Here is a 22,196-nt window from a genome sequence, read left to right on the forward strand (position 1 = left end):
CGGTTTGCTCAGGGACCTGTGTTGCCCTTTAGTGCAACGTGCTGGGTGCCATGCTCCCATGCCTGTCCCCTCTGCTCCCCAAGCCCACAGGCCAGCCTGTTACACCTCCTCCAAGAGGCAAAGCGCCAAAGTGGGCAGGGAAGGTCAGCAGCAGGCTTGGGGGTCCCCGAGCACCCGAGAAGGTAGGATTCAAACCCACACATCGCCTTCACCATTTGGCCACCTCATCCCCTCCTTCAGACCCTTTTTTTGGGGATGTTTCCCCCTTTTCTGACCAAAAGCCGCAAACCTGTGGCTGGTTCTTCAGGGTGTCTTCTGGAGAGCCTGGCTGGGCACGCAGAACCCTGCCAGCACATTTGACTGGCCCTCCCCATGTTCCTTTCTGTCCCTGTGTTCAGAGGGTGGCAAAGGGTGAGGTGGCATTTACTTTTGCTATAAAAGAGTGTGCCCCAGGCTCTGTATTTGTCACAGGTCTCCATCAGCCCCACACCACCACTCACGCACCCCAACCTGTGTCCAGAGGGTTTTCTTGCATAACTCAGTTGTGCAAATGAATGGGGAAGATATGTTGGAGGTCCAGCCAGCATAGGAGGTACCTCTTTATGTCCCAAATCCCCTGGGTTTGGAAATGGTTTGGGTCAGCTCTTCACTGTGAGCTCCTTCCCCACAGAGTGGGGTTGCCTGGCACAGAGGAATAGGGGACACCACTGCAAAGACCCACAGCAGTGCCTCCAGCTTGGGGCAGGGAGGAAAAGCAGCCCCTGGGCCAGGCACCACTGGGAGTCGAACCCAGGATCTCCTGTTTACTAGACAGGCGCTTTAACCAGCTGAGCCATGGCGCCCGCCTGCCCCACAACATGGGGTGCCCCGCTGCCATGGGGTGCACATCACACCCTGACCCACACTGCTGCCTCAGGTCTGGGGTACCCTGGATCCCAAACCCTTCTCTATCTCTGCTGGGAGTACCCCAATGCTGGCTCAGGCACAGGGAGCCCAACACATCCCCTACCAGCACCAGCTGGGTTTTGGGGTCCCAGCCTCTGCAGGGACCTGCTGTCCCCCTCCCTTTTCCCATGAGTGCCCAAAGCCATCCCAGATTATCTCAGTGTGGCCTCTGAGGGCTCGGGCAACCCCAAAGTCTCCATTGTTTTGAGAGACGCATGAGACACAAGCAAGGAGGAGAGTGGCCTAGAGTAGATCCTCAGTGCAGTGGATGCTGGAGCACCCATGCTCGCCCAGCTCCATCTACCTGTCCTGACCCCAGCACTGGGTAGAGGACATGGGAAGAGGACAGAGACCTCCTCAGCCATTGCCACCCAGCCGGAAGGCTGAAAAGCCAAGGATGAAACATGGCCTGCAGCACCCTCCATGTATGCCAGCGGACAAATGGGACCCTCCACTGGGAAGGGTCCCAACGCCAGCACCCGCAGCTCCTCTGTGCTCTCCTTTATAGGTGCATGGCGGGACAGGGGCAGGGTCCATGTGGAGGATCTCCACTGGGCCATAGCTGTGCATGTTGTTTTGCTGGTTCAGCGGTATGAGTGTCTCTTAGAGGGGGAGAGTTCCAGGGTCCGATAAGCCCTGCTTTTGGGTACAGGCTGCAAAAGGAGGTGGAGATGCTGGGGGTTGAACCCAGGGCCTCTTACATGCAAAGCAAGCGCTCTCCCGCTGAGCTACATCCCCTCTGCTGCAGGGGCAGCCCTGGGCACCTCCACAAGTGCCCTCGCCCCACACCGCTGCCCCACTGCCACCGCTCACCCTGCTCTGCCCCAGCGCCCTCACCCCAAAAACACACCCTCATGTCCTGGTTATGCCAAGGTCCCTGCACCACTTTGGAAGGTGGGTGTCCAAAAGCAGGGCTCGTCCGGGAGTTGAACGCGGGACCTCTCGCACCCTAAGCGAGAATCATACCCCTAGACCAACGAGCCGGGGTGCGCAGCTGCCCGGGCACCCCCAAACTGTGCTGGCACCGGGGTGCTAGGTGGTCTCTGTGACCAGGGACCCCGCGGCCCAGCAGATGCTGTTTGGGGACGGGCCCTGCCCCAGGCCCAGCAGCAGAGCGGGGTCACTGTGCTGGATGCATCCCAGAGACTTTCCTGCTTCCCAGGACAAAAAGATGCCCAGGAAGATCAGGGGATGGGGCCAGCGGGGACGCACACCAAGTAGCAGTGGGGCCATGGAGGAGGGCAGGAGAACCCAATGCAGGCTTGTGGTATGGCTCCACCTTCAGATGCAAGAGGAATGTGGGTCCAGCTCCCAGAGGAGCGCTTCCATGGGCAAAGCCTGCCCTGCTTTTTCTGGGGCGCACCAAGATCGTTTGGGATGTCACCTGGTCTATGCCTCTCCCTCATGGGCTGTGCCCGGTGGTGTGTGCCCAAAAGCAGGGCTCGTCCGGGAGTTGAACCCGGGACCTCTCGCACCCAAAGCGAGAATCATACCCCTAGACCAACGAGCCGGGGTGCTGGGCCCCATTGCACCCCATTGCAGCCCAGCCGCTGTGATCCACACACCTTTGGGAGTTTGGGGTGCAGTGGGGCAGTGTGTTTCCCTTGGCACGTTGTAGGAGCCGGGGGATCCCTCTGCCTGTGGCTGCTCCATGGCCATGGGGCACCAGTGCCCAGCATCTCCCATGCCCTCCATCCCTGGAGTTTCAACTCCTCAAAACCATCTTTAGGCCATATAGAGGCTGAAATGCCCAGTCCTTTGCAGCAACATCCCCAAACCGTGCTCCTCCATGCAGCATCCCTCAAAACCAATGTCCCCCTGTGACCTGGCTTTCTTGTAACTCCCTGAAAATTCCTGTTGCTGCTTCCTTCCTCTGCTCGCCAGAGCTGCTGATCATGGGCTTGGGGCTTTGCAGGCACTGGGTGGCCTTGGATGCCTCTTGGCTGTCGAGGGACCTGGGAGGGCTCCGGGGCAGAAAGAGAACATGTTTTTGTGGATGCAGCCCCCAGCAGAGCTGCCCACAGGGGATGTGACCCCAGCTGTGCCCTGTCCCCATGGGCTGTGCCAGGCAGTGGGTACCCAAAAGCAGGGCTCGTCCAGGAGCCAGCACCGGGATGCTGGGGGGTTGCTGTGACCAGGGACCCCGGGGCACCAGGGGTAAAAGACCTCGGCATAGGAGTTGTTGAGTACCTCGTGTTGGGTAACCACGTCTCCCATTTCCTTCCGTTTTCCCTCATCTTCCTTTTATCACTGATGTACCTATAGAAACTTTCCTTGTTACCGTTAATATCCATGACCAGATTAAGTTCATTGAGGGCTTTAGTTTTCCTAACCCAATCCCTGGCTGCTTGGACAATATCTTTATATACCTCAAAGGCAAGCACTCTTTCCTTCCACCCTCTGTAGGCCTCCTTTTTGTGTTGGAGATTGCCCAGGAGCTCCTTGTTCATCCAGGCAGACCTTCTGGTGGTTTTGCCTGATTTCTTTGTTGGGGTGCACCCTCCCTCATGCCATATTACCTTCCTGGAACTGCAAAACCAGGAAAACCTGGTGGGATGTCTGTGTCCCTCCTGCCCTGGGGCCATCACAACCACAGCAAGGGGTATATTGGGGGTCCCTATGCACTGCTGGCACCCCAAAATCTGTCCCAGTTTCCCTCAGACACCCCACTATCCTGGAAGTGAGAAAGTCTCCGGGGTGTCCAGTGCATCCGGCACAGGCCCCATCCCCACTCTGCTGCTGGGGCTGGGGCAGGGCCTGTCCCCAAACAGCATCTGCTGGGCCGCGGGGTCCCCGGGCACAGCAACCCCCCAAGCACCCCGGTGCTGGCACATTTTGGGGGTGCCCGGGCAGCTGCGCACCCCGGCTCGTTGGTCTAGGGGTATGATTCTCGCTTAGGGTGCGAGAGGTCCCGGGTTCAACTCCCGGACGAGCCCTGCTTTTGGGCACAGCCGGGGCGATGCTGCCTGGCACAGTTGCACATGAGGCCTCCCCAGCTCCTGCCAACAGCAGCATTGGCCCCGAGCGCCCTGGGGAAGGGACACAAGGCCCATGTGCAATGACGTACTTTTGGGCACCCACCACTGGGCACAGCCCATGAGGGATGGGACACAGATTGGGTGACATCCCCGGTGGGCAGCATCCCCGGTGCTCCTTGGGACTGTGGGGCATGGTGCAGGCAGGGTGGTGGCACTGCAGCTCCGGCAGCAGCTCCGTGCCCACCCTGACACAGCAACAGAAACCCCAGAGATGGTGGAGTGCGAGATGCTGGGAAATGATGCCCCACAGCCACCTTCATCTGATGGACTCATGGGTTCATGGGTCCATGGTCCCCACAGACAGAGGGACCTTCCTGCTTCCACAACGTGCCAAGGGAAACACACTGCCCCACTGCCCCCCAAACTCCCAAAGGTGTGTGGGTCACAGCGGCTGGGCTGCAATGGGGTGCAATGGGGCCCAGCACCCCGGCTCGTTGGTCTAGGGGTATGATTCTCGCTTTGGGTGCGAGAGGTCCCGGGTTCAACTCCCGGACGAGCCCTGCTTTTGGGCACCCACCTTCCGAAGTGGCGCGGGGACCTTGGCATTAACCAGAGCAGGTTAACCTGGGAGAACAATGGCAGTGGTGCCCAGCACAGGGGTGTCGGGGCCCGGCCTGGCTGGGCATGTCCCTGTGCTGGGGATGGACTCCAAGAGCCGGCAGAAGGTGCCGCAGGGCTGTGGGCAGGAGGCAGATGGGGCACAGGGTGGGAAAGGGCCTTTGGCGCGGCCCTGGGCAGTGCAGAGCAGACGGGTGCTGCTCTGAGATTTGTTTTTGGGGTGAGGGCGCTGGGGCAGAGCAGGGTGAGCGGTGGCAGTGGGGCAGCGGTGTGGGGCGAGGGCACTTGTGGAGGTGCCCAGGGCTGCCCCTGCAGCAGAGGGGATGTAGCTCAGTGGGAGAGCGCTTGCTTTGCATGTAAGAGGCCCTGGGTTCAACCCCCAGCATCTCCACCTCCTTTTGCCTCCCCACACCACCTTGGCTGCCAGAGCCCCCCCCACTGACCCCAAAAAGCCCTGGGGCTGCCTGTGAGCACCCCTGGCTTGGGGCTGCTTCCCGGGACCAGCAGCCTGTGGAGAACTGCCCCCGGCTCTTTCCCTGCCCTGCCTGGGTGCTGCAGGGTGCAGGGGCACCTCGTGTCCCTTCCCCAGGGCGCTCGGAGCCAATGCTGGTGTTGGCAGGAGCTGGGGAGGCCTCATGTGCAACTGTGCCAGGCGGCATCACCCCGGCTGTGCCCAAAAGCAGGGCTCGTCCGGGAGTTGCACCCGGGACCTCTCGCACCCTAAGCGAGAATCATACCCCTAGACCAACGAGCCGGGGTGTGCAGCTGCCCGGGCACCCCCAAAATGTGCCGGCACCGGGGTGCTGGGGGGTCGCTGTGCCCAGGGACCCCGGGGCCCAGCAGATGCTGTTTGGGGACGGGCCCTGCCCCAGCCCCAGCAGCAGAGCGGGGATGGGGCCTGTGCCGGATGCACCGGACACCCCGGAGACTTCCCAGGACAACGGGGTGCCTGGGGGGAGCAGGGGGCGCCCGGTGGACAGGGCAGGCGCCCCCCCGGGGTGCCCAGGGCTGGGGCTGTGATGGCCGAGGGGTGAAGGCGTTGGACTCGAAATCCAATAGGGTTTCCCTGCGCAGGTTCGAATCCTGCTCACAGCGACAGATTTTACCAAGTGCCCGCACTGGGGCCCTGTGGAGCATCTGACACTCATCACCACGGAGTACTGGTGGTCCTCTTGCTGTGCCTTGGCCAGGAGCAGGCTGCCCCATCCAATAGCCACAGTATGGTGCTGCGTGCAGCAGATGCTTTTCATCATGTGGTATGACCTTCTCCTAGCAATTAATTAGTGCTTGTTGGTAATTAGTGGTGTAGGCTGGTGCTGGTGAGCAGTCATCACCCTTGTGCCTGGAGCTGCTCCAGTCACAGAGCAGTGACCACATTGTTTGTACAAGACCATTTTCTGGCCACAGATCAATGCAGTTAATGAGAAACTGGCTTGGGGAAGAGGCAACTGGTTGGATACTGGGAACTCTTTCATTCCACAGTGGGACAATTTGGGCAGGAAAACCCACAGGGCACAAGAAGCTGAGCCAGGGGCCGCAGGCAGACCCTAGTACCATGGCCAAGCTGGTGGAGTGTGTCCCTAACTTCTCAGAGGGGAATAACAAAGAGGTAAGTGAGTGCGCAGAGAGGGCTGCGGGGTGGGTGATGTCGGGGTGCTGATGATACCTAAAGGCAGCCAGCCCCTGCTCCCTTATGGCACCTAGGTGAGAAGTGGGGGGACTCAGACCTCCCCCTGCCCACCGCCTGCAGGTTGCTGTAGCTCTAGGGCTCAGGGTGGTCTCCCCTTAGAGAAAGATTGCTTGCAGTTATTGTCCCAAAACATGCCATCTGTGTTAATGGGCTTTGTGCTGGGCATGGCCTTAGGCTGAACTTTGGTCCTGCCGAGGGCAGGGAATTCAGCAACCTCCAGATATCAATAAAACCACTGCTTCCGCCAGGGAACAGGCTTTGCAGATCGAAATCTGTTTTGAAGCACGCAGGGGACTGTATTCTCAGGAACAGCAATTTGTGATGGTGTCTGTGACATGCAGTTGCAGCCGGGTGTCTCTTCCCCCACCACAGAATCATAGAATCCCAGACTGGTTTGCGTTGGAAGGGACCTTAAAGCTCACCCAGTCCCAACCCCCTGCCACAGGCAGGGGCACCTTCCACTAGAGCAGGTTGCTCCAAGCCCCTGTGTCCAACCTGGCCTTGAACACTGCCAGGGATGGGGCAGCCACAGCTTCTCTGGGCACCCTGTGCCAGCGCCTCAGCACCCTCACAGGGAAGAACTTCCTAATATTTAATCTAAATCTACCATTCACCTTCAAGCCCTCACGTCCTGTCACTCCATGCCCTTGTCCAAAGCCCCTCTCCAGATTTCTTGTTGGCCCCCTTTAGGCACTGGAAGCTGCTTTAAACCATGGCAGGTTTGGGGCTCACTGAGAGCCAGGGGTGTCCCAAGCCCCCTGGGTATAAGTGTGATGATTGTGCCCTTGGATCCTGCATCCTCTGCAGCACAGGGCTGCATCCCCACTGATCATGGATGGGGTCATCCCCAGCTCCGGTAGGAAGGGGGACGAGCTAAGAAAAGGCATCCCCTGCCTTGCTAGTGCTGAAAATACCCAAAGGCAGCCAACCCCTGCTCCCCTGTGGCACCTTCACACTGAGGGTCTGTGGTGGGGGTCCATCCATCTCAGCCCCCCTTCACTGCCATGCAGGTGATCGATGCGCTGGGACAGGCCATCTCCCGCACGCCGGGCTGCGTGCTGCTGGATGTGGATGCTGGAGCTTCCACCAACCGCACCGTCTACACCTTCGTGGGCACCCCTGAGGCTGTCATCGAAGGGGCACTGAGCGCAGCCCGTGTGGCCGGGCAGCTCATCGACATGAGCCGGCACAAGGGTGAGCTTGGGGGTGGCCAAGCACAGCACGCAGCAAGCTGGGATGGATGGTGGTGGGACCCCTGCTCATCCTCCCAGCCTAGAGAGGCTGAATCGCTTCTGTCCGTGAGCTGGAGTAGACATTACTGCCACAAACTCAACTTTCCTTGCAGCAGCAGTGCCCAGTCTGCAAAAGAGGCTGCGAAAAAGGGCCATTCTCCCTCCTTTGCTTGATTTTCCCAGTTCCTATATCTGCCCCCTTTCCAGGTGAACACCCTCGCATGGGGGTCTTGGACGTCTGCCCCTTCGTGCCTGTGATGAATGTCAGCATGGAGGAGTGCGTTACCTGCGCCCATGTCTTCGGGCAGCGCTTGGCAGCAGAGCTGGGGGTGCCTGGTAAGTGGGGTCCCACCACTGCCTGCTTCCAGCTGTGGACAATCTGCACACCTTCTGCAAAACCTTAACCAAATGAGGTTTGCTCCCAAATGGGCAAAAACTGCACCCTGCTAGGTGATGACCAGCCCTTTACCTAGCAGCGCTCACCCCCAGCTCTGTCTTGCAGTTTACCTGTATGGAGAAGCAGCACAGGAGGAGAGCAGGAAAGCTCTGCCCACCATCCGCGCCGGGGAGTATGAGGCGCTCCCCGAGAAGGTGACAGCACTGGGCAGAGCAGAGCTGCATCTCCCCAGCTTCAGGGAGAGTGCTGGGGGCTGGCACAGCAAGGAGCTGGTGGAATGCTTGGGGTGCTGCTGACCATGGAGGTGGTTGTGGTGGATATTGGCTGAGGCGGGAGATGCCCATCCCTCGGCAGCACCAGCCCATGAGCTTCTCCTTCCCAGCTTGCAAAACCAGAATGGGCTCCTGATTTTGGGCCCCCAACCTTTGTCTCCCGGTGGGGAGCCACTGTCACGGGTGCCCGGACCTTCCTTATCGCGTACAACATCAACCTGCTGTGCACCAAGGAGCTGGCTCATCGCATTGCCCTCAACATCCGTGAGCAGGGGCGCGGCACTGACCAGGTACCCCCTGTGCCAGCAGCACGCTGGGACCAGACCCATTTGTTCCTGGTCCTCCCGGGCCATGCCTTGACCATGGAAGTTCTTGGCAGCCTGGGCGCTTGAAGAAGGTGCAGGGCATTGGCTGGTATCTGGAGGAAGAGAATATAGCCCAGGTTTCAACAAACCTGCTGGACTTTGAGACCACGCCGCTCCATGCCGTCTATGAGGAGGTGTGCCGAGATGCCAAGGTGAGTCAGCACACCGTACTTGTTTCAATAGGGGCTTTGCAGAGGATGTCTCCCTCCAGGTTTTTCTCCCAATCCCAAAGTCAGGCTCTGCTTTACCTCGCACTCGGTTCAGCCAAGCTGGGTAGGGCGCTGAATGGCATGAAAACCACACAAGCTCAGTGCCTTGCCTCAGCTCCTCCACTGATGGCTTTTCCATGAGCTCTCCAGGTCCCGAGAAGGGATGAGGAACTAAAGGCTGGGGTGATAGTGGTGGTAGGGCAGGTAACTCTGGGGACAGTCATGTTTCTGATGTCTTTCACAGGCACTGAGTCTCCCTGTGGTAGGGTCCCAGTTGGTGGGGCTTGTCCCCAAGAAAGCCTTGCTGGACGCAGCCGAATTTTACATGAAGAAGGAAAACCTCTTCATCCTGGAGGAGGAACAGAAGATCAGGCTGGTAATGTGCCTCTTCCTGGTACCAACACAAGGGTGGGATCATGAGAGAAACACACCCCCAGCCTCCCAAACTGGCCCTGAGCAGAGATTTGTGACCATGGCAGCCTCCAGGCATGACACTTGTCACCGGGATGGTTCTTGGCAAGCTGTGAGGGCACAGTGAGGGGGATAAGGGGATGCTGAGGTGCTCTAGGGAGCAGAGAGCCTATCCTGTGAGGACAGAGCACGAGCAGCAGCTCCCCTTCTTGCCTGCATGGAGGCCAGGAGGGGAAGGAGACCCCTGCAGAGCTCAGGGACAGTGTGGGGCATTATGGGAAGCTGCTGCAGGGCCAGCATAAGCTGAAAACAAAGAGACAGGCTCTGCTTTTCAGCTGCACAAGGGAGGTACTTTTCCACCCTATGGAGAAGGTGCTAGATAAGAGCAAGCTAATGATTTACTGGTGCAGTTCCCAGTTGTTTGCGGGCGTCTGCCCCTGAGTCTGGGATGGGCTGGGATGGGCTGAGACAGGCAGGTGCCACCCGGGGTGATGGCCCCTGTAACTCTGCCTAGGGCGGGATCACCCCTGGTTAATGAACAACAGGGAATGAGGATGCAATGGGACTGACGTGGCAGTGCTGCTCCTTGCAGGTGGTCAGCCGGCTGGGCCTCGACTCCCTGGCTCCGTTTCACCCCGGGGAGCGCATCATCGAGTAGGGATCCCCATCCTGCTTCTCATCACGGTGCCCATCCCTGCCTGGATGGGGGGGATCCTGCTGCCTGTGTCCTCCATTCAGCTTGTTTTGGGAGAGCATCTCTGCCGGGTGTTGTGCAGGCATGGGGTGGTCCCTGCTCCCAAATGGTTGTGGACATGCTGGGGGGGATTCCAGGTGTCTCTGGCAAGGCAGCAGGAGCAGGTTTCAATGGGGTGGATGCAAACCTGTTGGAGAAGGGAGCGGGTGGTGGTTGTGGTGTGGGTGCTGACCCCCAGGGCTGCTGTGCTGCAGGTACCTGGTGCAGGCAGGAGAGGCTGGTGATGGAGGGCTGGTGGCCAAGCCACTGGGTGCCTTCGTGCGAGCGGTCGGTGCGAGATCAGCAGCACCGGGAGGAGGCTCTGTGTCTGCAGCCACGGGTGCCCTGGTGCGTGCCCCATGCTGGGATGGGGTCCCTGCCTGCCTGGGGCGGTCCTCTGGCTGTGCCAAGCCCCCCAAGGGGAGCTGACATGGCTGTAGTGGTGGGTGATGTGTCCTGATGGAGGATTTACTGCCATGCCGTCACAGGGAGCAGCGCTGGGTTGCATGGTGGGGCTGATGAGCTATGGGAAGAGGCAGTTTGAGGCGCTGGACCCCATCATGAGGAAGCTGATCCCCACCTTCCACCAGGCCATGGATGAGCTGGTGGTGATGGTGGATGCTGACTCCCGCGCCTTCAGCAGCTACATGGTAAGGTCCCACCAAAGCCAGCACTGCTGCTCCCTGGTGTCCTTAGGAACAGGGCTGTGACCTTGACCCAAGACAGGACCAGGGGAAGTGACATAGGATCATAGAATGGTTTGGGTTGGAAAGGAACTTAACATCACCCAGTTTCAACCCCCTGCCACAGGGACGCCTCGCACTAGACCATGTTGCCCAAGGCTCTGTCCAACCTGGCCTTGAACACTGCCAGGGGTGGAGCATTTACCACTTCTTTGGGCAACCTATACTAGCGCCTCACCACCCTCACAGGGAAGAACTTCTTCCTCATACCTAACCTGAACTTCCCCTGTTTCAACTTGAACCCATCACCCCTTGTCCTATCACTACAGTCCCTGACAGAAAGTCCCTCTCTGGCATCCTTGTAGGTCCCCTTCGGATACTGGAAGCTGCTCTGAGGTCTCCATGCATCACCTAAAGAGGGTTTCCGAGAGCATGGGAGCTACTGTGTCTGCCCTGGCCCCCAGTGCAAGGCACATAAGGGTCTGGGAGTGAATGGCAGCAAATCTAATTTTCTTTGCCTGCAGGAGGCTTTGAAGCTGCCCAAAAGCACCCCTGAAGAGCAGGAGAGGTGAGCTGTGCTGGAGGGGACATGCAGATGGGGAGGAGCATGGCCATGCAGTGCTCATGTTCCCCTTCCCAGGCGCACGGCTGCCATGCAGGAGGGGCTGAAGACAGCCGTGAGGGTGCCCTGTGCCCTGGCAGAGAAGGTGAGCGGGCTCTGGCCTGCTCTGAAGGAGCTGGCACGCCATTGCAACCTGGCCTGCAAATCCGACATCCAGGTACAGCCCCATGCTCACGTGCTGCCCTGGCTGGGGCTTTGGAGACTGCCGGGCTCACTGCTTTTCCCTGCAAGGCATCCCATCGTGTCCTGACCTCCAGGATGCATCTCTCCATCCATGCTTCCCAAACTGCCCAGTGGTTTTCACCCACTAAATTTTAGGCAGCTTGTAACCCTTGTTACAAGAGTTGACATCCACCAGCCCTTGCCTGAGTTTTTCCATCTCTGTAGCAAGGCCACGAGTCATGGAATGGTTTGGGTTGGAAGGGACCTTAAAGCTCACCCCGTCCCAACCCCCTGCCACGGGCAGGGACACCTTCCACTAGAGCAGGTTGCTCCAAGCCCCTGTGTCCAACCTGGCCTTGAACACTGCCAGGGATGGGGCATTCCATGCAGTGGAATGGTTCCCAGTGCTGAAAATACTGGATTGGAAAGTGTGGTATGCTGCTGGGTCACGGAGGGTGGGAGTCCTGCAGCATAAGGGTCTGCCCTGCTGCAGGGCCATGTGGTGGGGCTCTGATTCAGCAGGAGAGCTCCCCGCAAGCCTCTTTCCTAGGTGGGCGCCAAAATGCTGGAAGCGGCTGTGTTCGGAGCTTACTTCAATGTCATGATCAACCTCAAAGACATAACGGATGAGGAGTTCAAGCTTGCGGTAAGCAGGGGCTGTGTGTATGTGTGTGCCTTGGCCATGGTGGTGGGGATGAGGTGGGACAGAGATGGAGATGAAGCCCCTGGGAGCCCTCATGCCTGGGTACTCCCTCCTTTTGCCCCCAGTGGGATGCATGGGGTGGATGGTGGATGGCTATTCTGTCCTGTTGGACAAGGTGGCGAATGATGCACCTTCTTGCTCCTCATGCAGATGTCACAGAAGGTCTCTGGGCTCCTGGAGGAGGCAAAGCAAAGCTCGGCGCTTGTGCTGGTGCTGCTGGAGAAGCGGGTGGCCTGAGAGGGCCTGAGAGGAGCTCTGCAGTGGCAAATACAGCTGGGAAACATGATTATCCCTGCCTGGGCTCCTTCAGTATCTGGCTCGGGAGAGCTGCTCTGCTCAGGCAGATCCCAGCGTCATGTCCCCTGCTCACCTTGACCTGGCCAAGGGTGGGTTTTGCTGCCTGGGGGTCAGACTCCAGTCTTCATTCCCCTATCCCTGGGGCAGAAGGAGCCGATTAGGCTGGCAGTGCCTGTGGCCACAGGGATCCTGATGGAGGGGGATGGCAGGGACCCCATGATGCTGCCCAGGAAGAGAACCCAAAGTGTGGCCTCCTCCTGACCCCACACACCCCAGTGTGTTCCTGTGCCCACAGGGCTGGGGCACAGTCTCTTTCTGATGGTGCGTGACAAGCCCAGCCCATTGCATTGTTTACTGCTCCGGGAAGGGAGCATTGTCAAACACAGGGCAGTATCAAGGTGTTAGCAGGAAGACGGGGATGGGACGGAAGGAGCCTTGCCTCTTGTCTTTGTTACCTGGGTCTGATGGCAGATATCAGCTCCTCCACCCACAAGCCACGGCAGCAGCCCGAGCAGTGTCATAGTGAGTCATTAGCTGGACCCTGAGCCTCATTGTCCCACAGCAGTGCCTGCAGGAGGGTGACCCCCCTCCCTGCGCCAGCTCCTGACCCCAAATCCGGTGCCCATGCTGGGACCACTGAGCCTGACCCCATCATAGAACCATAGAATGGTTTGGGTTGGAGAGAACCTCGAAATCATCAAGTTCCAACCCTCTGCCACGGACAGGGACACCTTCCACTAGATCAGGTTGCTCCAAGCCCCTGTGTCCAACCTGGCCTTGAACACTGCCAGGGATGGGGCAGCCACAGCTTCTCTGGGCAACCTGTGCCAGTGCCTCCGCACCCTCACAGTAAAGAGCTTCTTCCTTATATCCAACCTGAACTTCCCCTGTTTCAGTTTGAACCCATCACCCCTTGTTCTGTCACTACAGTCCCTAATGAAGAGCCCCTCTCCAGCATCCTCGTAGCCCCCTTCAGACACTGGAAGCTGCTCTGAGGTCTCCACACAGCTTCTCTTCTCCAGGCTGAACAGCCTCAACTTTCTCAGCCTGTCTTCACACGGGAGGTGCTTCAGCCCCTGATCATCCTTGTGGCCTCCACCATGAGCAGGAGCTGAAACCATCACCCTCCAATCCCTGCGTTTAACAGCCCTGTGGGACCTTTGTGCAGCTGGGAGTGGAGTGTTGATGTTTCCAGCGTGCCCATGGTGACAGGCGATGGGAGTGGTGCCACCGATTCTACCTGGTGTTCCATCTGGTGTCACCCCTTCCTGCTGCGCCCTCCTGTACTCCCCTGGGCAGGGCTCTGCTATTTAAGGGGCGACGAGGACGGTGATCGGGGTGCTGCTGGCAGCGGTGCTTCCAGAGGGTGCTGCAGCATCGCTTCTGACCGGCGCTTCCCTGTGTACATCCGGTGAGTGGAAGAGGTTCCCGAGGCATCAGCACCAGGCACAGAGCAGGGGACAATGGGAGTGTGGGCACCCATGGGTCAGGGTGCACTGTCCCCATGGCTGGCACTGCACCAAGACATGGTGTCCTCAGCCCCTTGACATCCACAAGGACATGGGCTGGCACCCAGGCTTGGTTCATTGTTTCCATTGATGATGGAAACCACATGTACAGGGTTTGAGGTGCACAGAGGTGGGGACAGCCCTTCTTACAGCTGGTGCTGTCACCCAAAGGGACGGGGAGGCTTTTGGGGTCTGCGGGGGGATACGCTCCTGGGGGAGCGATTGTGGGCTCAGGGGCTGGGATAGAGGAGCTGAGTCCTGGCTGCTGGCAGGGCGATGGTGTCCCCACAACAGGAGGTGTCACTAATGGTGCTTGTCCTTCCCTTGCAGGCTCGGGGCCACAGAGGATGTCGAGCCCACACCCAGGTGAGGGGCTGTGGGGTTGGGCAGGACCGTGGGTACCACACAGCCATTGCGGAGCTCAGTGCAATAGCCATGGGCACCCAGGGGGATTACCTGTGTACCAAAGGGGAGTGGGGCATCATGTGTGGGGAGGGGGTGGACTGGGAGGTGTCCTTTGGGTGCATGGGTACGCCACCTCCCTGCATTGTCTGCCGAAGATGAGCCCTGTTCTGCTTGCTAACAAATCCCTCTTCTTCCTAGGTGGACATGGCGGGGCGCCGCCACCAGGACCACATCACCCTGGTCCCTCCCCTCCCCACCCTGCAGGCCCCCATGTTGGCCATCCCTCTGGCCACCCTCCGCCTGGTCCCCACCACCCAGGGCATCATCACCATGAGCACCATCCTCCGGGACACCCTCACTGCCCTCCGAAGCACCATTAAGAAAGATGAGAAGGAGCTCTCCAAGCACCACAGAGGCAAGGTAAAAGTGAATCTCTGTTGTAAGTCCTTCACACCCCTTTCCTTATGCCATAGAATCTAGCTTGGGCAACTGGGGGTCCCAGCTGGACCAGGCTGCCAAAACCTAGAAGTCGGTTGTTTTTAGACATGGAGACTCCTGTTTGGTTAATAAATAGGCAAGCCTGAGTCATTTCAGGCGATCCATGAAATTTCTTGAAGCCATTTGAAACAGTGACACAGCTCAGGGTGTATTAAATCCCACTTAAGTTCCTTCTTAAACCAAACCAAACCAACAAACCAAATCCCAAACACCAAAGAAAGGAAAAGCAATTCTCTATGCCAGGAGTAGATGCTGCAGAAAATGCCATGCCAGTGATAGGCACCATCTGGAGCAGGTCTGAGTGAGGGACTGCTAAACAAGACCGCAGTTCCACCGTCCAGGGTAGAAGCATTTCCCAAACAAAGCAATCCATCAGCTTCTGAATGGGTGTGATACCTCTGAAAGTGATCCAGCTTAATGTTCACCCTTGCTGACAGAGGGCAGGACCCTTCTGGACTTTGCCTAATTGCTTGTTCAGCCTTGAAAATAATGATAAAACCCCATCCCTCCCATGATATGCCCGTAATTATATTCTCCAAGCAGAAAAAGCGTGACTCCAAGCTCTAAAACGTGGTTTATAACAGCATTGCAATAAAGATTGTGGTGATAATGATAGTAGCTGTTTCACTTTCAAGTCAAGGGATCCCAGCTGGGGTTTACTGTTCTGAGGCTGTGGTGCTGACTCTCCTGTAGGTTCACTCCACCACAGTCATAGAATTGTATCACAGAATGGTTTGGGTTGGAAGGAACCTTAAGATCATCCAGTTCCAACTCCCTGCCACGGACAGGGACACCTTCCACTAGAGCAGGTTGCTCCAAGCCCCTGTGTCCATCCTGGCCTCGAACACTGCCAGGGATGGGGCAGCCACAGCTTCTCTGGGAAAAGTCTGTGCCAGCGCCTCAGCACCCTCACAGGGAAGAGCTTCTGCCTCAGAGCTCATCTCAATCTCCCCTCTGGCAGGTTCAAGCCATTCCCCTTGTCCTGTCCCTACAGGCCCTTGTCCAAAGCCCCTCTCCAGGTTTCTTGTAGGATCACCAACACAGATCAGAAATGGTGTGAAAGGGGATTGTTTCTGTGCTACCCTTAAGTTGCTTTATCTCCTCCAGCACTCCAGCAGCTCAAGCAGCAGCCCTGACTCTGACAGAAGAGGACATCTCCTACTCCCATCACATTGAAGCAATGAGACACAAAGCCAAATGCCTCGTGGGAACCACCTGCACCTTGCTCTACTCTTTTCCCCTTTCTCTTAGAGCTGCATTTTGCCTGTTGAGTGATTTTTCCTGTTTTTACCTTGTAAATTCTTTGACCTGAACTCACTGTGAGACAATGGGCTCTGCCTGCTGTCTTTTGGGAGAGCCCATGGAAAGCAGGGCAGTATCACAATGCTGGTTTTGCAGTCTGCTGGTGTCAGTGTGGTTTTTCCTGTGCGATGACGCTTGCTGCTAACATGGATCCCACTGCCTGTAGAAACCCTTAGCTTTTCCCAGCTGGAGCACAAGGGCTGGCTGGGGAATGCCATAGCTTTCTCCTTGCTGGGCTGTATGGTTTGCCATCCTTCAAGCCAGGGTAATTATTAAGAGGAAGAAGTAGTGAACTGCCTTTCTGAAGCCTCTGAGCCATGGGACCGTGCCATGCTCACTAGGAAAGGTGAAAACCCTGGCAGCGCTTTCACCACCACAACCCTTTCAACCCGGGACTGCCCTTGCTGCTGCTTTAGTTTTGTTTTGTTCATTGCCACGGCTCAAGAGGGCCCTTCCTAGCCCCATTGCTGCAAGCCAGTGTGATGGCTGCTGGAGCCGGTGGCACAAGTGGGAGCAACCTGCGGGTGCAACACATGCTTCCAGCTCCCTCTGCACACAAACCCTGGGGTCCCCTACACCCAACCTCAACCCTGCGCAGCCTCTCCTCCCCATCCCACCTCCACTGCCTTACAAACATGCCCCCATCTTCAGAGGGCTCCCCTGCTCTGCTGTGCTGGCTTGAGGTATACTCAAGTGCTGGATGCAAGAGGGGATGAAGAAAGCATGGGTAAAGCCTGACTCAAGTGCAATGCCTGGTGGGATGGGGAAAGCCACAGCTCCCTCAAAGCAGCATGGAATGGAAGGGACCTTAAAGCCATGGGCAGGGACACCTTCCACTAGACCATGTCACCCAACGCTCTGTCCCACCTGGCCAAAGAGGGGCACTTGGGCTCTCTTCACCCATGAACAAGTGAGGAACATGAAGCAAGTAAGGAATGAAGACATGGTCTTTGTCACACTGAGATGGATGGTCTGAATGGGCACTGCAGGGGCGAGGGATCAGGAGGCGGAGGAACAGATCTGCAAGAGGACTGATGGATACAGCGGGGAAGGATGGAGGGGACCCATCAGCCTCCGGTGGTCCCTCAGTTCCTTAGCCATGCCCTGTGGCACCTATACTGCAGGGCTTTGTGCGTCAATCTCACAGGTTGGGGGTTTGGGTCCCGTTTTGCTTTTGGGTTTCTTTTTGGGTTGGGTTTGGTTGGTTTGGTTCTTGGTTTGATGTTGCTTGTTTGACTTGGGTTTGGGTTTTGATTTGGGTTTGGGTTGGTTTGTGTGTTGGTTCAGGTCCCCATTTCTTTCAGGCCCAGCTGCCATTCATTTGCAGCTCCTGCTGGTTTCTGCTCTGGGTTCAGCTCCAGCTCACAGACAGCTCTGACCAGTTTGAGCTCCCAGTCACGGCCAGGAGCTGACTATGCCATGTCTGTCCCTGCGCAGGGATGGGCAGAAGAGCTCTAGCCACAGCGTGTGGGGTACGAAGCCCCAGGACTCACTCCTTGCAGCACCACGGGCGGGTGCAGCATCAGTTCGGACATGGCTCCAGGTTGTGGGTTTGGGCCCCCCTTTCTTGCGGGGGTTGTTGTTTTGAGGTTGTGTTTGGGTTTGGTTTGGGTTTGCTTGTTTGTTTCTGGGTTTGGGGTTTGGTTTGGTTGTTTTGTGTGTTGGTTCAGGTCCCTGTTTCTTTTAGTCACAGCTCCTGGACATCTCCAGTTCAGTTTCGGCTCCAGCTCATTTACAGCTCCGGTTGGTTTCTGCTCTGGGTTCAGGTCCAGCTTACGGACAGCTTCAGCTCCTGGTTGTCATGGTTCCAGTTCATGTGCTTTGGATGCCCTTTTCACTCTATGCTCTCTTTATGCAGTTCTCCCCCTTCTCCCTGTGGCTTTAGCACATCTCCTGCTGCAGCAGGCTGCCTTGCTAGCTGAGCACCAGAGCACCTTGTGTAAGGCAAATGGAAATTTACCTCTGCTGTTAATGCACTTGCCAGTGCTGTTTAAATACTTCATTCTAGCAGCTTTACCATCAGAAACAGCAGCTCTGCTGGTGGTGGTTTGGGATGCAGAAAACGAGGAATAAACTGGTTTCAGTCTGTTACCTGCAACCACCTCCTCTTGCTCCCACCCTTCAGCTCTTGGCTAAGGGACGACACTTGCAACTGCTCTTGAGTGTTTCACTGGGAGCTGAATCGCGTGTCCTGCGACAGCCCAGTCAGTTTTCTTCCTGATTTTTTTTTTCCAACGTATTATTTATGCATATGTAAGAAATAATTACAGTACTGGCACTGCTCAGGTGTACATCGTGTGTGAGGAAATGTAATAGTAAATATTTAATGCCGTTATTTGCAAACCAAATGGCAAAGGGATGGGAACTAGATGGTTTTACGGTCCTTCCCAACCCAACTCATTCTCTGATTCTATGTTCAGGCAGCGCCATCTATCCCCAAGCCTTTGTATCTGCACATGATAATGGTGCATTTTACTATTGCAGAAGCAACGTAACTCTTGGCAGTGCTTAAAAAATGCTTCTTTAGGAAAAGAAAAAGGTTTCGCAGCTCTTATTTTGCAAGGTACTTGGTAATACTGCGTCTATCGGCATACAGAACAAGTCAGTGATTTCGGTGAAGCTGTCGTGGTTTAAGCCCAGACTCTAACTCAGAACCACACAGCCGCTTGCTCACTCCCCCCCTTTTTCTCCCCCCACTCCCGGAGGAATGGGGAGGAGAATGGAAAGAAAGTAACTCCCACAGGTTGAGATAAGAGCAGTCCAGTAACTAAGGTATAACACAAAACTACCACTGCTACCACCAATAATAATAATGATAAGGGAAATAATAAGGGGAGAGGATACAATTGCTCACCACCCACCGAGTGATACCCAGCCCGACCCGAGCAGCGATCTGGGCCTTCTGGGTAACTCCCCCCGGTTTATATACTGGGCATGACGTGCTGTGGTATGGAATACCCCTTTGGCCAGTTTGGGTCAGGTGTCCTGTCTCTGCTTCCTCCTGGATTCTTGTGCCCCCCCCTCCCTGGCAGAGCATGAGACTGAAAACGTCCTTGATCAGAGTTAGCATTACTTAGCAAGAACCAAAAACATCGGTGTGTTATCAGCACTGTTCTCAGACTGATAAAGTCAAAAACACAGCACTGCACCAGCTACTAAGAAGGAGAAAAATGCCTGCTACAGCTGAACCCAGGACAGAAGCTTATCTGTGCGTGTATGTGGAGACTGGACTCAAATTGGGCTATGGGGGCTTAGTGAAGGAATCAGAAACTGATTTTGGCTTGCTCAGGGAATGGGAACTCTCCCCCTTTCCTTACCAATCTATGGTGGGTGGAGATGGACAACACATACTCAGCTGTGTCCATGGCTTCAGCATGGCACCATTGACCCCTGTATCCACAGAATTAAAAGAAGACGTTTTGGTATGAGTGCAGCAAAGAGTTTCCTGCTCCTTGTACCTGGCATGGAGAAGTCAAGGGTGATTTATTAACTCTCCAGTGTTAATAATTTGGTGAATACAGCTACCAGGGTCAAATACTTACATCCTGCGATGGAACCACTGGAATATTTTGACCAAACCCTCTGCAATGTAAAACTTTATTCCTGGGTTGTTCTTTTTTTACAAACTCTTCAAGTAATGTTTGCGTGCTGCTTCATTATCTGCCAGAAGTCATGTAAAGTTGCAGTTATATTGGCTTGGATTCAACACTGGACCACAATCGGTGAGTTTATTTTGTTTTGCTTCCCTCACACTTAAAGACATAAAGAAAATAGACTAATTTAAGCAAAATGGACTGAAACCCCCATTCACAATAACAAAGGTAAAATACTGATCGCAGGAGCTGTTCAAGGGTGAGAGCACAACTTGACTCACCTGCATGTGCTTACAGCTTGGTGAGACCCCGACATCACTGAGATCATTTTCTGCTCTTCCCCTGCTGTGAAGCCCCAGGGATGTGAGAGCAGAGCGGCTGTGTGGCGGGACACAGAGCACGCCTGGAAGAGCTGCACCCTGCACCTTTTGTCCTGCTGGAGACTTCCATGCTGTCACCTTTGCCTGTGAGAAAGTGGGTAAGGAAAACCAAAAATCTGGCCTTAAGAAATTTGAGTGTTTGAGTATTTGTGGAAGGCCAGGAAAAGAAAAGGGCATTGATATTTGCTTAACAGCTATTTAGTTACCAAGAACTGTGTATATTCACTTATGCATAAGCACAGCCTGTGAGGCAGTGAGATTTCAGAGTATTCCCTGCTGTTACCTCATGGTGGTTGTATTACTTAAGTCTTTGCAACAGAAGAAATGTGGAATGAGATGGAGAAGCATCAGGGGTTTCTTGTTGTACTGCAGATCCCCACTAGCAGATCCAGTTGCACTGAATGAAGATGGTCCCTTGCATCATCTTTAGAGCTCATTCCTTCTTCTAGGGTGCTTGAGGGAGTGCAAGAGGACATGTGAGCCGCCTGATGCAGCTCCTCCAAGGCGCCAGCTACAGCTCCAGAGGTGGGGAGCCTGCCTCAGAGGGATCTCTGTGTAACAGCATGACTCTGCTGCACAAAGCCCAGCTGTTTCTTTCCTCCTGTTTCTTGCCCCCTTTCCCACTTCAGTGCACCTTCTTGGAGCTAGGAGATGGGCAGCCACAGGCAGAGCTGCCTGCTTTGCCTGTGCAGGGCACAGAGGTGTCTGAATTGCTGTGGTGTGAATTGCCTTCTCCATCAGAGGCAAAGGCTGTCCCAGGTATGGCCAAGGAAAAGTCATCATAGAATCATAGAACAGTTTGGGTTGGAAGGGACCTTCAAAGCTCATCTAGTCCAACCCCCCTGCAATGAGCAGGGACATCTTCAACTAGATCAGGTTGCTCAGCAGCAAAGCTTTTAAAACCCATCCGAGGTAGGTGCTAAACATGTCACACATCTGCCAGCCAAGCAATGCTTTTAGACACGTGCTGAGTTTAAGCAGGTTAATGATGCTCCTTAATGTCCACAGCAAAGTAGAAATGTCCTTCTGTGCATAAGTATCATTGTCTGCTTTTTGAGTGCTTCTCTTAGTGAGGCCTTTATTACTGGAAGGCCCACAGACAACATGATGTCATCGTTAAACAAGAACCAGAACAAAAAGCCTTACGAACCAATAGTAACAGCAGTTATGCCTGGTAGTGAATAAATAAGGTGGGCTTTATTGCCATGGGCTCCCTTTTTTCCTGTCCAGCTGACTGAAACATTAAATTCAACAAGGGATTTCTTAGCTTTGCTGCTGAGGGATGTTCCTGAGGGGTGGCCGGAGGCTCTTGCAGTGATTTGTGTGCCCTGGTTTAGGTGCCCACTGCAGCCCTGTCCTTCAGCAGAGGCCAGCGCAGACCTCTGTGCTGCTTGGCCACTAGCATGCAGCCACTCACTGGTTTCAGGCTCTCCTCCCAGAGCTGTGGAGGAGGCTGTGATTTCTTTCACTCTGGAAAAGGGCTTTTGAACGTGTGAGAACAGAACTATTATCCAGGCATCCACAGCTTAAAATAATAAATCCTCATGTCACCAAAAAGTATACGCTTTGGAGTTTAATAAAGATTTCTTGTGATTGTCTCCTCCATGAAGTGGATGCTATACAGTTTAAATTATGTATAGGTCTATTACAGAATAATCAGTGCTAAGTACATATGCATACATGCAGCACAATAAATTATGTATCTTTCCTTAATATTTCATGAATAAGAGGCATGACATATATTGATTTCATTTAGACCCTAGTTCAAGAGAGCATTTAAAAATATTTCTATTTTTAAATCCACACATCATCATAATGGGACTGTTCAGGTGCTATGTATCACTTGGTATCTACTTAACAACCTTGCTGAATTTGAGCCATAGTGATAATCACATTAATATTTTGAATCAGTGCCCAAGGAAGCCAATGGGAGCCATTTAATCAATTTTTCCAGGCTCTTGGAGTAGGATCCATTTCTTAATATATGTGTGTACATATATATATTTTTAATGAAGAATATTAGAGGCAGAGCTCCACCGAGTGAGTCTGTGCCTGCAGTCACCTTGTATCATCATGGATTTCAGCAGCAATCTGAGAAATTAAAGCAAGCTATCTCAAAATGCCACCGGCAGCCAATTATTCATTCCTCTAATGCCTAGGACGTGCCATGCTGAAGGCTGAACACTCCCCCTG

The 22,196-nt window shown here is 55.3% G+C and overlaps 1 protein-coding gene, 1 long non-coding RNA gene and 9 other non-coding genes across 11 annotated transcripts; 6 read left to right on the top strand and 5 right to left on the bottom strand.

Moving 5' to 3' along the window:
- Positions 1-768: 768 nt before the first annotated feature.
- On the bottom strand, positions 769-842 carry TRNAT-AGU. Its single transcript has one exon. It is a non-coding gene; the product is annotated as a tRNA-Thr (tRNA).
- A 769-nt stretch (positions 843-1,611) lies between these two features.
- On the bottom strand, positions 1,612-1,683 carry TRNAA-UGC. Its single transcript has one exon. It is a non-coding gene; the product is annotated as a tRNA-Ala (tRNA).
- A 173-nt stretch (positions 1,684-1,856) lies between these two features.
- On the bottom strand, positions 1,857-1,928 carry TRNAP-AGG. The gene has a single exon. It is a non-coding gene; the product is annotated as a tRNA-Pro (tRNA).
- A 455-nt stretch (positions 1,929-2,383) lies between these two features.
- On the bottom strand, positions 2,384-2,455 carry TRNAP-UGG. The gene has a single exon. It is a non-coding gene; the product is annotated as a tRNA-Pro (tRNA).
- Positions 2,456-3,809: 1,354 nt separating this feature from the next.
- TRNAP-AGG lies at positions 3,810-3,881 on the top strand. The gene has a single exon. It is a non-coding gene; the product is annotated as a tRNA-Pro (tRNA).
- Positions 3,882-4,411: 530 nt separating this feature from the next.
- TRNAP-UGG lies at positions 4,412-4,483 on the top strand. Its single transcript has one exon. It is a non-coding gene; the product is annotated as a tRNA-Pro (tRNA).
- A 377-nt stretch (positions 4,484-4,860) lies between these two features.
- TRNAA-UGC lies at positions 4,861-4,932 on the top strand. The gene has a single exon. It is a non-coding gene; the product is annotated as a tRNA-Ala (tRNA).
- Positions 4,933-5,223: 291 nt separating this feature from the next.
- Positions 5,224-5,295, bottom strand: TRNAP-AGG. The gene has a single exon. It is a non-coding gene; the product is annotated as a tRNA-Pro (tRNA).
- Positions 5,296-5,554: 259 nt separating this feature from the next.
- TRNAS-CGA lies at positions 5,555-5,636 on the top strand. Its single transcript has one exon. It is a non-coding gene; the product is annotated as a tRNA-Ser (tRNA).
- Positions 5,637-5,992: 356 nt separating this feature from the next.
- On the top strand, positions 5,993-12,309 carry FTCD (formimidoyltransferase cyclodeaminase). The gene is made up of 14 exons (XM_030488542.1): positions 5,993-6,150; positions 7,242-7,425; positions 7,671-7,799; positions 7,966-8,054; positions 8,243-8,422; positions 8,512-8,649; positions 8,951-9,082; positions 9,710-9,771; positions 10,066-10,198; positions 10,339-10,500; positions 11,058-11,101; positions 11,174-11,312; positions 11,868-11,963; positions 12,171-12,309. The coding sequence occupies exons 1-14, from the start codon at positions 6,097-6,099 to the stop codon at positions 12,255-12,257; spliced, it is 1,629 nt and encodes a 542-aa protein (XP_030344402.1). The 5' UTR covers positions 5,993-6,096; the 3' UTR covers positions 12,258-12,309.
- A 1,078-nt stretch (positions 12,310-13,387) lies between these two features.
- Positions 13,388-16,128, top strand: LOC115608963. Its single transcript, XR_003991697.1, has 4 exons — positions 13,388-13,728; positions 14,156-14,191; positions 14,429-14,650; positions 15,836-16,128. It is a non-coding gene; the product is annotated as an uncharacterized LOC115608963 (long non-coding RNA).
- The last annotated feature ends 6,068 nt before the right edge of the window (positions 16,129-22,196 follow it).

Source organism: Strigops habroptila, chromosome 5, assembly GCF_004027225.2.
Source record: "Strigops habroptila isolate Jane chromosome 5, bStrHab1.2.pri, whole genome shotgun sequence".
NCBI classification, from domain to species: Eukaryota; Metazoa; Chordata; class Aves; order Psittaciformes; family Psittacidae; genus Strigops; species Strigops habroptila.

What these genes read in the sequence shown, in the direction of transcription:
- FTCD (XM_030488542.1), top strand. Translation starts at nt 6,097, where the DNA reads ATGGCCAAGCTGGTGGAGTGTGTCCCTAACTTCTCAGAGGGGAATAAC. An exon ending in CGACATGAGCCGGCACAAGG is followed by an intron (nt 7,426 to 7,670) that starts GTGAGCTTGGGG and finishes CCCCCTTTCCAG; the next exon opens with GTGAACACCCTCGCATGGGG. An exon ending in CCCGGGGAGCGCATCATCGA is followed by an intron (nt 9,772 to 10,065) that starts GTAGGGATCCCC and finishes GCTGTGCTGCAG; the next exon opens with GTACCTGGTGCAGGCAGGAG.